The sequence below is a fragment of the Lissotriton helveticus genome, chromosome 5_1, assembly GCF_964261635.1.
Source record: "Lissotriton helveticus chromosome 5_1, aLisHel1.1, whole genome shotgun sequence".
Taxonomy (NCBI): domain Eukaryota; kingdom Metazoa; phylum Chordata; class Amphibia; order Caudata; family Salamandridae; genus Lissotriton; species Lissotriton helveticus.
Window position 1 is genome coordinate 1725032097 of NC_136065.1, and position 13806 is coordinate 1725045902.

At 39.5% G+C, this 13806-nt stretch overlaps 1 protein-coding gene across 2 annotated transcripts in view; it reads left to right on the forward strand.

The window, feature by feature from the left end:
* Positions 1 to 13605, forward strand: part of LOC144755772 (uncharacterized) — a 40932-nt gene extending 27327 nt beyond the window's left edge. Inside the window, exons 1-2 of one of the 2 annotated variants that reach the window (XM_078644994.1) lie at positions 8241 to 8376; positions 9779 to 13605. In XM_078644994.1, coding sequence (XP_078501120.1) covers positions 9802 to 10770 — 969 coding nt within the window. In that variant the 5' untranslated portion in view covers positions 8241 to 8376; positions 9779 to 9801 and the 3' untranslated portion in view covers positions 10771 to 13605. Of the gene's footprint in view, positions 1 to 8240; positions 8377 to 9778 lie in introns of those variants that run through there. The other variant, XM_078644993.1, reaches the window with a different exon arrangement.
* Positions 13606 to 13806: the final 201 nt, after the last annotated feature.

Genomic DNA, 13806 nt, shown 5'->3' on the forward strand with positions numbered 1-13806 from the left:
TGTCTCTGACGGTCTAACCACTTCAGAGATTGCACCGATTACGAACACCAAACATACCTTGTCAACCTTCCCAACTAGGAAATTCCTCCCTGCTCAGGCCCCCCAAGGACAGACTGTGTGGCCCGTCCACCAGGGATTGCGGGTAAGGAAATTTCGAGTGTCACCATTCTGGTGAACCCGACACCAAATTTCCCAGTGAAACGTTTGTGGCTCTGATTTCTCAGATTCTTTTTATGAATACACTACCCTAAGCTTGAACACAAGAATGAGTGACATTGCATGGAGTGTATTAATCGATACATATCGAACTGATATATTCGTCTCAGTGTTGTATAATGACGCACACCCCCTTCCTTTGAATACTCCTTCTCTCTCTCTCTAACGCAAAGTCACTATTACATGTTTGTGCACTTCACCACTATGTGCTTGTATACGCCTTGAACCATATTGATTGACTACAGTATGCTTCCACATGTAAAGTTCCCACTTTCCTTTCTCTCCCAACACTTAGGGCGGGAACACATGCAGGATGCCCTCCTGCCCTGACATACAGGTTGTATAGGAAATTTATTTCAACTTGGTTGAAATCACCCGCGTGCTGATGAGCATCTATAGGTCCTGACGAATTGCCTTCACGGCAAGAAACATGTTGACCGCACCATAGGTGAGGGTCGAACGAGGCCAGATTACCTAACTCCTTGTGCTTCGCTACCCCTCCCTTTACCAGTTTTAACTAGGCAGTGAGCCATATCATTAAAGTGTTCTTAATGGACTCTACTGACCTATTTTACCCTTCACTTACGCTCACTTTTGCACTTTTGAGGCCCCTCACACGCATACATCCATTGCTAGGAATAAAAGAACTCCACCCAAAGAGTACCACTACGTGCTACCTGGCAGGCATTGCACCGCCAGCCCGCCGCTGGAGCAGGAGGCCAATGATGACACGATACAATCATTAGGTAGGATGGCAATCGTTGTCCAGCCTTTTAATTGTGTGAGGCATCCTTAATTCCGTCAAGGGTTTACTTGATTCCCTGCTACACTATTTAATCCTCTTTAGAGAGAGTACCCATCCCCTTTATTTCTTTCATCCCCTCGGGGAACTCTGTACATGCCTTTGTTATCTACTTGTAGGACACGTACATTGGACCCCTTTAAACATTGTCCTTGATTGTTCCTCCTGTTTGCTAACACATAAACTATATTTAAATCACGGACTCAAACATGGTGTGAACTATCTTCAGGACTGACTGTTAATTATGTTGCATGTTGAATTTAAGGTCTGTCCCCAGTTCTCCAAATTGCCGAATTCTGCACAGTCACTGACACTTTTTTCGCCCCCTCAAACTCCAGTAAAGATGCACAGAATAGGTAGAGATGGGGCATCTATTGTGCAAACTTATCCTACTCGTCAAAGCAGTGCATCACAAACTGCAGCATTGCAAGCTACATACCCCAACATTTGTTTTTTTTATTTTTAAATGAGGAAGTTGGCATTTTTAGAGCCTTTTTCGAAGGAATGGTACATGTTCCACATTAATGTTAGTTACATTGCAGTAATCTCCTTGTGATTACTATTATAATTAGGGCTCACGGTTTTTTGGTATTTGTTTTTGTGTCATTTCCGTCCGTATTTACCCATATTTATTTTTGGCTGAATTTATATGTATTTATCCATATTTATTTTGGGGTTTATGAAAATTTCAGTATCAACCTTGTGCATATCTACTGCTGTTAAAGCCTCTTTACTAATATTGCTTTCTGTGTTTTTAACCCCATTATTTATCAATCCAGACATCTATTGGCCTGGCAGTCATGGCAGACAGTATTTAGAATTACTCAAAAAGCAACCCAATTTCCGTTTTTTTATCCACATTTTAAAATAAATACAGACAAGCAAACACATGTTTTTTGTCTGAATTTATCAGTAAAAATCAGTAAATACGGAAAACAGAGAGCCTTAATTGTAATGCACGTTTTACTTCTTGTGACCTTCATGTGATCTCATTGGTGGTAAGTAGTATTTCTAACGTGTGTGTGTGTGTGTGTGTGTGTGTGTGTGTTTTACTACACAGTGGCAGTAGACACTCTGTTATTATCCCAGAGATAGGCATTTCGTGGACTTTTATCTGCTAATAATGTTGCCCCTGTTGGACGAATCTCCAAGAAACTTTTCAGACCTATTGCTTTTTCTACATTGACAGATTATGTACAGTTTCTCAGTGGTTTGTCAATGAGGAGCAAAGAAAAAAGGGGTTTCATTACACGTTTTCTCTAATGTATTTTCAGTGGACTTTATCGACAGACGTAGTGCCAAAACGATTGAACGCATTTTCATGAAATTCGTCATAAATATAGACTATGATGTGGAAATTCTCTCTTTAGACTTTTTAAGGCACAAAAACTGAGTTGTCCGTTCGATATCTATTAGTTAGATAGATGTGGCTGCAATATACATCGGTAGTTTCTCAAAATTCTGCGAAACTACTACGGTGCATGATGATGATAAGGTATTATGTGATTGTGTAATAACTAACTGCCTTTACCAAAGTTAAAGGAAGCTGTGTTTTACTCACTTTTTGTCTGTTTTCTGGGTTAGGGGTTTAAATTTACATAAGCATTTTGTTTTTATATTGTTTTCCTGCCTACTGCGTCACAAAATATCACTAAGGGACAGGTTTATTATTGTATGGCGTTACCCTTGCGCCGAGCATGGTGCTACAAGGGCAATACAATACGTAGTCAGATTTACCAAGGAAAGCAATGCCATCCTATGTTTCTCTGCGTTACTTAGTAAATCTGGAGAAACCTAAGACAACGCAAGTAGTCTGCACACCATATTCTACATTCCTGAAAAGAAAAAAAATCTACATCCGTTCAGCCGTTCTCAAACGATATTACTTTAAAACAGACTCCATTGCCAAGGGAGCTTTTCCTCCCTTTGGCCATTCTGGTATCGACCGCAACTCAGGAAAAAAATTTTCCAACTGCCAATACAGAACTCTGGGTGTTCTGACAGTGTTTTTAAAAAAAATGGATAAAGGGGCATGGTGTGGACACCCTGAACCCACACCATTTCCACCCACATCCAGGACAAAAGATTATTATTATTTTTAAATGTTGGGCCATGGGATCCAGTATTGCCCTCACATAAGACAGTGCAGTAATCCTACGGAGGGCACCATGCAAGCTTCATCACCATGGTAACCCAGCACCATGCAAGCTTCAACAAGCACATGTGGGTTTGGTTGCCCTGGGGCGGTGGTGTCAGAGACTCAGTCCTGCAGGTAAATCACCCTCTCGCCCCTGCTGTACAGTCGAGGGGGGAGGGGGAGGAGGGTTGGACTCGTGGCAGGGTTGGTGGGTGCATCCCCTGTGGCCACAATCTGCTGCACATGTCAAATGGTTGTGTGCCGTGGGGTGTTAGACAGTCTCGGAGAAGTTGGCCACTGACTGCATACAAACAGGGGGTTGGTTTGTTTTGGCTGATTTTGCAGAGGCTAGCCCCCAGTGATCAGGCCCCAGATGCACATGGCCAAAGGCATTGCGAAGTGAGTGGTCGGCTGCATGTTGCGGAGTTGGATTTAGAGCCTGGTTGAAGGCCTGACCCTTCGGCCAATACCCCCTTCACTCCACACGGTCAAAGGCTGCCTGGACTTTGGCTGTGGGTTGCCCGGGGAGGAGGTGGAGGGGGAGTATGTTGATTGTATGCTCAAGTATGAAAGTAATAAAAATGTACTTATGAGATTCATTGAGGAAAAACTAAAGGTGAAAGTGCTGTCGTAGTTAGGTATTAAAATGAAATACAAAACTAATGTTTAAAAAAACAAAAACACTGAAATCAATTAGATAAAAATTGACTAAGCGGACTGTGATTCCTGACACAAACCGGTAAAACTGATTTCAAGCATCAACAGATGTGGAGTGCAGGAGCTAAAGCAACACTGCATCTTTCTGGTTTTCATCAGCAGCATACATTACAGGAGGGACCAGACCAGAAAAACTTCACCGGAGGCAGAGGAAAACAGAGACTGACTTCCTCCAAAAGATGATTTAAACACCATATCCCCAAGACCATAGAACACCTGTCGCGGGAAGAAGCATTTTATTACTTTCACGATGAGAGGAAATAAGTTCAGAGTTGTGGGTAATGTTTATCAGCCTGCAGGGATACTGACTGAGGTCTTCATACCATACCACCAAACATCTCACATCACCATCAGTCAGGAGCATCAAAGACTGCTGCAGTAGGAGATACATTCACTTCTCAGCAAAGGTGCCATAGAACCTTTCTTCTACACCAAAAGGGCCATATACGTCCCCATTACTGAGAGGGAAAGCACCAGTCCTAGATCTTAGCCCGCTTAACCGTTACATAATCATGGAGCACTTCAAGATGACCATCCTGCAAAACTTCAATCCGCTGTTCTGCACAGACAATCCTGTGGTGACCCTCAACCTCAAGGGCACTTCCTTTCACATCCCCCTTCCATCCAGTTCACCTGTGGTTGTAGTGAGTGGACAACACTACCAGTTTTAAGTTCTCCTGTTCAAAGATCACAACAATTTCAAATGTTTGTATCCAGTGTTTGCAGTTGTTGCAGCGCATCTGCGCCAAAGCACCATCCATTTCTTTCCATACCTGGATAATTGGCTGATAAAGAACTGCCATTACCAGCAGTGCCTAGTGCTACGTGTTTCGCTGTTACACAAGTTAGGTTTCAGAGTCCATGCCAAAAAGTCTAATCTCTCTCTTCACCAGATAACAACCCTATAACTATATAAACACAGTCCTAGGCAAAAACTGTGTAAACCAAAAGACACATCGCGTTTCAGGGGCTGCTTCCTCCTTATCACACATCTCACCCCCTGATAGTGAGGCAGTTCATGCAAGATTCTTGGGTATAATGACTTTGCTCATTGCAGTAGTGCTGCGTGCTTGACTGTGCATGCATCCAGTACAGAAGTGTGTAGCCAGGTAATTGTCACAAGGAATAGGTAAATGGGAAGTTCTAGTGTTGGTAAAGCGCAAATCATCAGCACAGTCTCAAATGGTGGAAGAGCAAGTACTTGTTACTGGGCACATCATTGGTCGACCCTCAGCTGCAGGAGAACGTTACAATGCCTCCACCGCAGGGTTAGGAGCACAACTAGGGAATCTGACAGATAGAGGTACTTGGTGGAAATTGTCTATTCAGACGCTGGCCTATGAAAGAAAACGTATGTTTCCAGAAAGCATCAAGTGCAAGTAGCTATGACATGTTGCCATTCCCAGTCCACCTCCATATAACTAAAACAGTAATTTGGGAAGGATGGGTAACATGTATTTATAGCTTTTGGAGTATAATAAATTAGCCACAGAGGAAACAACAAAAGATTCTTAAAACTGGCAGCTCTGAATAATTTATAACTATGTTGAGAGAGTTCCTGCCATTCCTTAGGGGTAAGATTAAAGCCTGTTTTTTCTTCAACTCTGTCTAAATAGTTAGCAAGGAGTGGCATATGCAAGTTATCTTTCAGGTAGCTATACCAACTACCAGTCCCACTAAGATTGTGTTTAAACAGCATCTTTAAAATCTTGCCACCTGTCCCTTCAACCATTGGTAGTGATGCAAGAGATTTGTTATTTATTAAAAACAAAATCAAAGCCCTCGCTCTACTCACCGGGGTAACAGAAATATTGGACTACACCCATGATTTCAATGAGAAGTTATACTTGAAGTCTACCATAGTTAGAAAGCCTAGGTTATTTCATGCTGAAGAGTTCTCCTTTGTGAGTAACACATTTAAACGACAGTATTCCTTCAATGATGCAAACTCGGGGCAGTCTGGTATTTTATATTAATTGAAAATTAAAAATGTATGAAAAGCAGGTACATGAATACATTGATATCAAGATTTTTTTGGGCAAAATAAACAATGTAAGAACACATGGTGACTAGATCCCTAGCTTTTTTGTTATTGCATAAAACATACAGTTATTATTAACAGGGGCTGAACAAGTACCATTCAACCGAGAGAGCAGCAACGTAATAGAATTGGAGATTTGGTAAAGCAAGCCTTCTGTCTTCTTTATCTAATTGCAAATAGCAAACGTCCACACCGGGGCAACTGTTGTTCTAAATTAAACTTCTTACAAACCACTCAATTTCCATTAAAAAAATCCATGCCTTAATGCTATTTAATAGAAAATTCCTCTTTACCAGCAGTACTCTCCATCTATTTAACATATTTTGAACGTTGATCAAAATTGTTGTGTGTGTATGTATGAGAGCAGGGCGAAGGCTATGACGCAAGGATGTAATGCTGAGCGACAAAATAAAAAGGCTGCAATGGAGAGAAAGTAAATGATATGGGACATGCAGATGTAAGATTTCCGAAAGATGTGAGGGAAAGAAAAGGTGTAAGTAGCTATCGGAGTGAGAAAATGCAGAGGTAAGTGGTATGAAAGAATAGGAGTGACTGAGACGCTCTGAAGACCACAATCACTTCTACGTGCCTAGCAGTTTTCACTTCACCGACTAATATTCTCAGAATTGAAACTTACTAAATTCTAATTATTCACAACAAAATATTTTGTTAATAATCATTGATCCTATACTCCTAACAAGCATTTGCAAAGACAGGAGGTATGGCTAGCTTTAGGCATATGTCCATTGCTGTGTTATATATCTAGATACAATAACAGAAAATTCTGAGCCACTCATTAATTATTGCTCTGATTTACTCACAGGAAAGTGTCACTCGTAGTGTCGATGTTTGACATTGGAATGACCTTCATATGCACACTGAAACCATAGAAGTGTCACACAAGCAATCTGAAAACTTGGCAACCGAGTATGAGTCCATTTGAAATATTCTAGTGGTAGAAGCCTAATGCGTATCTGTCACCGGGGTCGATGGAGTGGAACAATGTGTGGTGCGCAAAATGTTTGGAGCATAGATTGACTTTCTCGCAGAAGTCTTGAAACAGGCTGCGAAAAGCAGGATTTAACTCACTTAAGGCAGTGAAAGTGGCTGTGGAAGGTTTAATAGTTGTAAAAGCACCAGCTGGAGTCAAATAGTTCTCTAATTTCCCTAAACAGTAGTTCCCAAACTGTGCAGCGGCACCCTTGTGCGCCACCAAATTCAGCAGGGGGCGCCATGGTCACTACAAAACTATCAATACTGGACACAACATTGTTCAACAGTGAAGCTTTGCAGATCGTTTCAATGAACTGCAGTTCCTTTACCTGCCACTAGATACCAGTATGAGCACATACCTCCAGAATTGAGAACAGCGGCTCTAGTTGCATCATTGTGATTGCTGAAGAACAAGTTCTACTGATCTTGTTTCCCCTTTTGTAAGCCACCTCATCCACACCAAGAGCGCAGTTTTTTCAGAAGAATGGTACCACTGCCCTTTGCACTTAAGGCGACTTACTTTTGTTTTCTCTGTTGCACTTTCTCAGCTTTGTCAGAATACTGATGATATTTCACATCAGGACTCTCTTTTGTAGTAGTGAAACATGCTGGTGTTAACATGTTTTTTTCTAAATTCAGTCCTGAGTTCACGACAGTCAGTCTGCCCTTTAAATTACCATAGTTTCTCAGGCTTACCCCTATAACAAATTGTGATATAATTTTGATTCCAGAATGTATGCAGTAGGGAGTTATATGTGACCTCTTTCCGTATCTGGTGGTGTACAGAAACAACAAGATGCCTGGATTGCAGCTGACATTTTAATGTTTTACCTTTCAATTCGCTGTGAACTGTTGCTGCATTAGCCATCGTTACATAAGGTCTCTACTAGAAGGCTGATGAATGAACATTACAATGCATACTGTGCAAGAGCAAAGCACCATTACTCGCAGTCCAGTAAATCAATGGTTAAAGTGGGCCTACGACGTTGTGCGCCATTCCATGTGTTGTGGTGGGCAGAAGCAAAATGTGAATGACACCACAGTAGACTAATAATAGATAAAAAGGGCTGACCGAAAGCCCCTCCAAATATGTATTTTAAAAAAAAATAGAAAAACAAAAAGTTGTAGGTAACACCCGACCTAAAAGGTTCCAGGTAGTGACAAATTAAACAATTCAGTTTTTCCTTATCCAGGAGAGGTGTCCAGTGCACAGTCATATCCTGATTAAAAGGTACCTCTCGATTGAGAATATGGTTTCAAAGCAGAGACTCATCTAGCCATATACCAGTGCTTTTTTTTTTTTTTTTTTTGCAGTATTATACAGCGCAAATTCGACTTTCTTAACCACCAAAAAAGCAATGGGGCGCAGCCAATTGGTCGAGCAGCTGCGGGTCGAAAACGTTTGCAAACCACTGCCCTAGAACCTTGAAAGTGGTGTTGAGAAACCCAGCAAATACTACAGGTGAAAAGGTCTGTAACGTAAGCAGAGGCACTGTGACAGTGGAAGAGTAAACTGCTTGAGGATAAAGAACTAAAGCAGAAGTAATGACTACTGAGTGTCACCCCGAAATGAGATCTCATTAGGACATAGCATCTTGATGACTTTGTGGAATAAGTACCATTCCCTACAGTACAACTACTGTTAATCGTATTGTAAAAACGCCACTGTTTTATGTAACATAATATATGGAGTGTAATTTATGTACAGGGTGTGATCTGTTAGTGTGATTCCAATGTTTATAATATCCTCTTGTTTAAAAAAGGGAGATGTGTGGTATCCTAGCGCTTCCCCAGGCAAATTACAGTACATAGAATGTAGATGTGGAGTGTGGGCATCAGAGTTCCTTGAATGCATGATGTAGTTTGAAGGCAGGGCTGAACCGATAAAGAAGACTCCTTATTGCTCCAGTTGTACTGTTTACATCTCTTCTATAAGCTCAACTGATTTGTACCCCACTGTGCCTGAGCTTTAGCGCACTATTTATTGAAATTGGCAGGCTTTTATATGTGGTTTATTATGAGTATTATGATGACACTTTACTCAAATACAGTAATTCCAGATTCTGGCTGTTGAGTGGTAGATGCAATCCTTGTTGTACTTCAGTAAGGATGCCAATAGTATTTGTGATTCTGATAAGTATATACGTGATTTGGTTTCCTGGATGCTATAGCAAAGTATTTTACCACATGCATTTTAAACACAAATGAAGCATTTATGCTGGAATTGATATGATATTTATGAAATGTGTAGTGTGTTTACTATGTTTATTGCTGCTGTAACACTTTTTGCACTTTGTAAGGTGGTAAATGCCGCCCATGCGATGTTATGTGATCCAGGCCATCTCTTCCGGCCGAAACGCGTCATGGCGACATGGTGATTGTAAAATAAATCACTCAAACACATTTGGGTCTACTCTTGCCTTCTTTTCGAGGACTTAAGAGTCAAGGGCAAGCACGCTGATATATATATATTTTTTTTAAACCTTTATTAAGAAAGAATTTGCATCTGTTACATAATTATATGAACCACCATATGCAAGAAACCCACTGCGTTGCACAAAAAGAGCAATTCTGAGGTGAAGCAGGAAGAGCGGGGGTCACCCGGGGGAGACCCAATTCAGATGGAAAAGGGGAGTAGGGGTGCAGCACCTCACGAACCAGCTCCGGCACCCGTAGTGCCGGCGGGTAGTGACGGATAGCATTTTGATAAGTATATTGATGTTTTCATAGCTGTTGTGTTCATAACTGCAATAATGTTCAGGATAAATTTGTAGTGTTTAGTAGTCAGGCTAGTATTATATTCTTAATTACAATAACTGTATCTTAATAATAGAATAAAATCTATATTTTATATTTTATTTCTTTCCAATAGAGCCAGAAACCAGGGTTGAGTGGATGGAGATGAATTATCAGGAATGTGCTGATGAAATAAAATCTTCTCTGGCAACATCAGAGAACAGAAAAGAGGTGGTTCTCCAAATTTCAGAGCAAGAGCCCCTCATAAATACACTTCACCTTCCAAAACCAAACCAGAGAAATCCTGTTGAAGAGGGACCTAAAACATGCACTGAAGGTAAAAAAGGTATAAAAAAATCAACGAATCCCACCAAGCAAAGAAGAGGTCATACAGGAGAAAGAATATACACATGTACTGATTGTGGGAAAAGCTTTAGTCATGATGCAACCTTGGTAAATCATCGAAGAACCCATACTGGAGAGAGACCTTATACTTGTAATCAGTGTGGGAAAAGCTTTAGTAAAAGCACACATCTAATTAACCATCGCAGAACTCACACAGGAGAAAGACCTTTTATATGTTCTGATTGTGGGAAAAGGTTCAGTAATATCACAAATCTCATTACTCATCAGAGAATCCACACAGGAGAAAAGCCCTATAAATGCAGTCAATGTGGCCGAGGTTTCAGTCAGAATATACACCTTGTTACCCATCTCAGGACCCACACAGGAGAGAGGCCATATGCATGTACTTTATGTGTAAAGAGTTTCAGCAACCATGCAAATCTTACTAATCATTTGAGAACTCATACTGGGGAGAAACCTTATAAATGCAGTTTTTGTGAGAAAAGCTTTAGTCAGAATTCTCATCTCCGTAATCACCAGAGAACTCATACAGGCGAGGAGCCATATACATGTGAACATTGTGGAAAGAGTTTCAGCTGGTCAGCGAATCTTGTTGCACATCAACGAATACACACAGGAGCAAAATCATATACATGTATTGAATGTGGTAAGAGATTTAGTCACCCTTCTCGTATGATCAAACATCAACAAAAACACAATCAACAAATTGAAAAGATACCACAGTTCCAACCCCTTGAAGATACAGAATTGAATTTGCTATAGAATTATAAGAAAGATGCACTGCTAGAAGCATTCCGAAATATGTAAATATAGACCAATTTTCAGAAGCTGTTAAATGAATCGAGAAAAGAATTGCACAAAGACTCAAAACATATATTATGTTTGTAAAATATAAGAGCTGTAAACGCATGGCAAAAAAAAGAAGCAGCCTACCAATAATATTCTAAGCACTTCCATAGGGACTAGGCAATAATTCACTACAAAAAATGTAAAACTGTATTTTTTAGTTACGAATGAACGTTGCCTGAAATGAAAAATGGATTTCTAACTGTGTGACCAGATCCAAAGTTCCCTTCTGCTGTTGATTAGGTCCATGTCCAGGTACAAAGACTGGGAGGGAAAAGGTGATAAAAAAATAAAAATACATTTAATGAAGGTATGAAAATAATATGCAAAATATTTTTATGTTTCAAGTAATGTGCATTTAAGAACATTCTTTTGTGGACTCATACCAACACAGCTAAGACCTGCAGCAATAGAACAAGACCTTGTCATGTACATTGACTCCTTGGTGCATTCAACATGAATTATGTGGATGAGTAATGAATCGAAACACAACACATGCAGTAGGTGGTAATATTTAAATGCCACTTATCGTGAGGATCCACAGCTTAGATTGTGTGCTAAATTCATGAATGAAGCAACACATCTCTAGATGAAAGCTGAGGTGGAAGCAGGAGGTATTGAAATGCTTCTTTACAAATTACTTAAACTTAAGACAAGAACCCAACCTCATGAAAGAAAGCAAGACTGTTTGTGCTTTTCAACACCTGCATTATCACATGCCTAGGGTTCCAGAAAAAGTGCCCTTATTGCTTAACATTAATGAAAATGATGCTCAACAGCGGTATTTCACGATTTAATATGCAAGATAATTGAATGTTTCTATGGAATGTATAAACTATTCTAATTAAAGAACATTTTCAGCGAGATTTATTGTCACTGCTCCAGTTCCACCTAATACCAAAATCACTCATTAATGTCTCCTACAATTTGGACTGCTGTCCTTGTCTGCTTAATGCATGCACAGCTTGTGATATCAGATATCCTCTCTCTTTTCTAGTCTTTGTAAACCACTATACAATATGCAACCACTACTAAAATGAAAAGCTTTATTGCCTTCAAAGTAAATCCTGATGGGAGTATAATGTAAAAAAACACTATAACAAGTGAGAATACAAATGCTTATGAACATGCCGGAGGGTTTATTAAAGACACCTAACAGTAGCCAGAAGAATCTAGTTGAAGTTGTTTACAGTTTCTACCTAAACCTCAACAAACGATGCAAACAGTAAGTCCGCTCTGCTGCGACAACTCCTATTTGCCTAAACAATGTTAAGATTAATGTTTTTAACAGCTAAATGAAGCCATTCATTCAGGTTGGGGAATGTGAGAGTAACATTTGCTTTGCTCCTCAAACGTGGCTACAAAGTTAACAGGATTAAAATCTAAATTAAAAATTATTTGATTAAAAATGGTGGGCGAAACACATCATCTGTATAGAACAGTGAAATGTAGCAGAAGAGGATTTTTGATCTTAAGCGAATATCGGTTTACGATAGTACTTTTTTGGCAAAGAAAATGTTGCTTTCAAGGCTAGAGATGTGCTTTGCTAAGTTTGCTCCAGAAGGCAGATACAAAATTAATTTATATACAATTTCTACGTAGAATTGTTTGTTTTTGTTGATGATGGGTTGATCTTGCAGCTAATATGTTGCTCATCTACATGTAATATTGTTGGAAACTCTGTTACCCCTATAAGATCCTAAGAACATGGGAATAGTAATATATGTCAAATATGTTTAATAAAAAACTGTTACCATGGAGCACCCAATACCAACTGCAAGTAGATGTACAGAGCATTGAAAATAACTAAAAAATAAATAGGTCAAGCTGTTGACTTTATTAGCAATTTGTCCGCCATAATAGGGATTCCATTATTGGTGCATTCTACTTTGGGTACTGTGGCATCTAGTTATGTAGTCTCTGGCCAGCAAAATATAGAGACACGCACAATTGTCACCTGTACAAAGCTTCAACTCTAAGTAGTTTGGGGCCTCGCGTTAGCATATTATAACTTGCATGCCGAATGAGATCTGGATCTAATATTTTATTGCCACTCTTAAGAACCAAAGTTGAAATTGTATTGAATAATGTAGACAATGACCTGTATTAAAAAACGATAAGTCAAAGCTCCTGTGACGATCACCTTTTCAAACATTAATATCTAGCTAATTCTTTACGAATTGGCCTAGTAATTGTCAAATTCCAATTTATCTAGAAATAGACTTCATACAACCATATTGAATACAATTAATATTCTGCGTTCTTTCCTCTAAAGCTTTCATTTTACTGAGATCTATGTCAACTGCAGGGCTTAGAACCCAATATCTTTGAGTTGCGTCCTGCCTATTAGTTTAGATGTCCTAATAAAAGGTATTTTTCTGTGCAAAACTGGTGTTTGACCTCTAAATGTAAGATAAGGGTTCTTAAAATGTATACAATACCCAGCTTTCTCAACATTAAGTCTTGTCATACCAGGTATTGTTGCTGCATCCCATGATAAAATATTCTTTCAGTACTGTGATGAAATACTGTCAGTTGGGCTCAAGGATCAGAGGCTGAGAAGTGTTGCCTCGACTATCTCTGTGAAAAGTGTTCCGAATACTGCTGTTTTATTTCTTATTTATTAACAGTGGAAGGGAAATTAAATGCTTTGCTTGTATGGTGTGATGTTAGTAGTACTATTGTCAGCACATGACTATCAAGTTTACTTCCTGGAAGAGTTAAATTATAAATAAATACAACAAACTCCAACCCAAGAACCTTCTCTCATATTTCATAATGGACGCGACTAACTAGACTGGCATTCAGACCTGTTCTCAGTTACTCTTTGAGATTCCCCTTTGAGACAAATGGTTTATTTATTTTGTTAATATAGGCCTTTTACATTTTTGGCAGTTTGTTTTGGTTTTACAATTTATGATTACGCAGATTCACATTTCCTACCTACTTGCC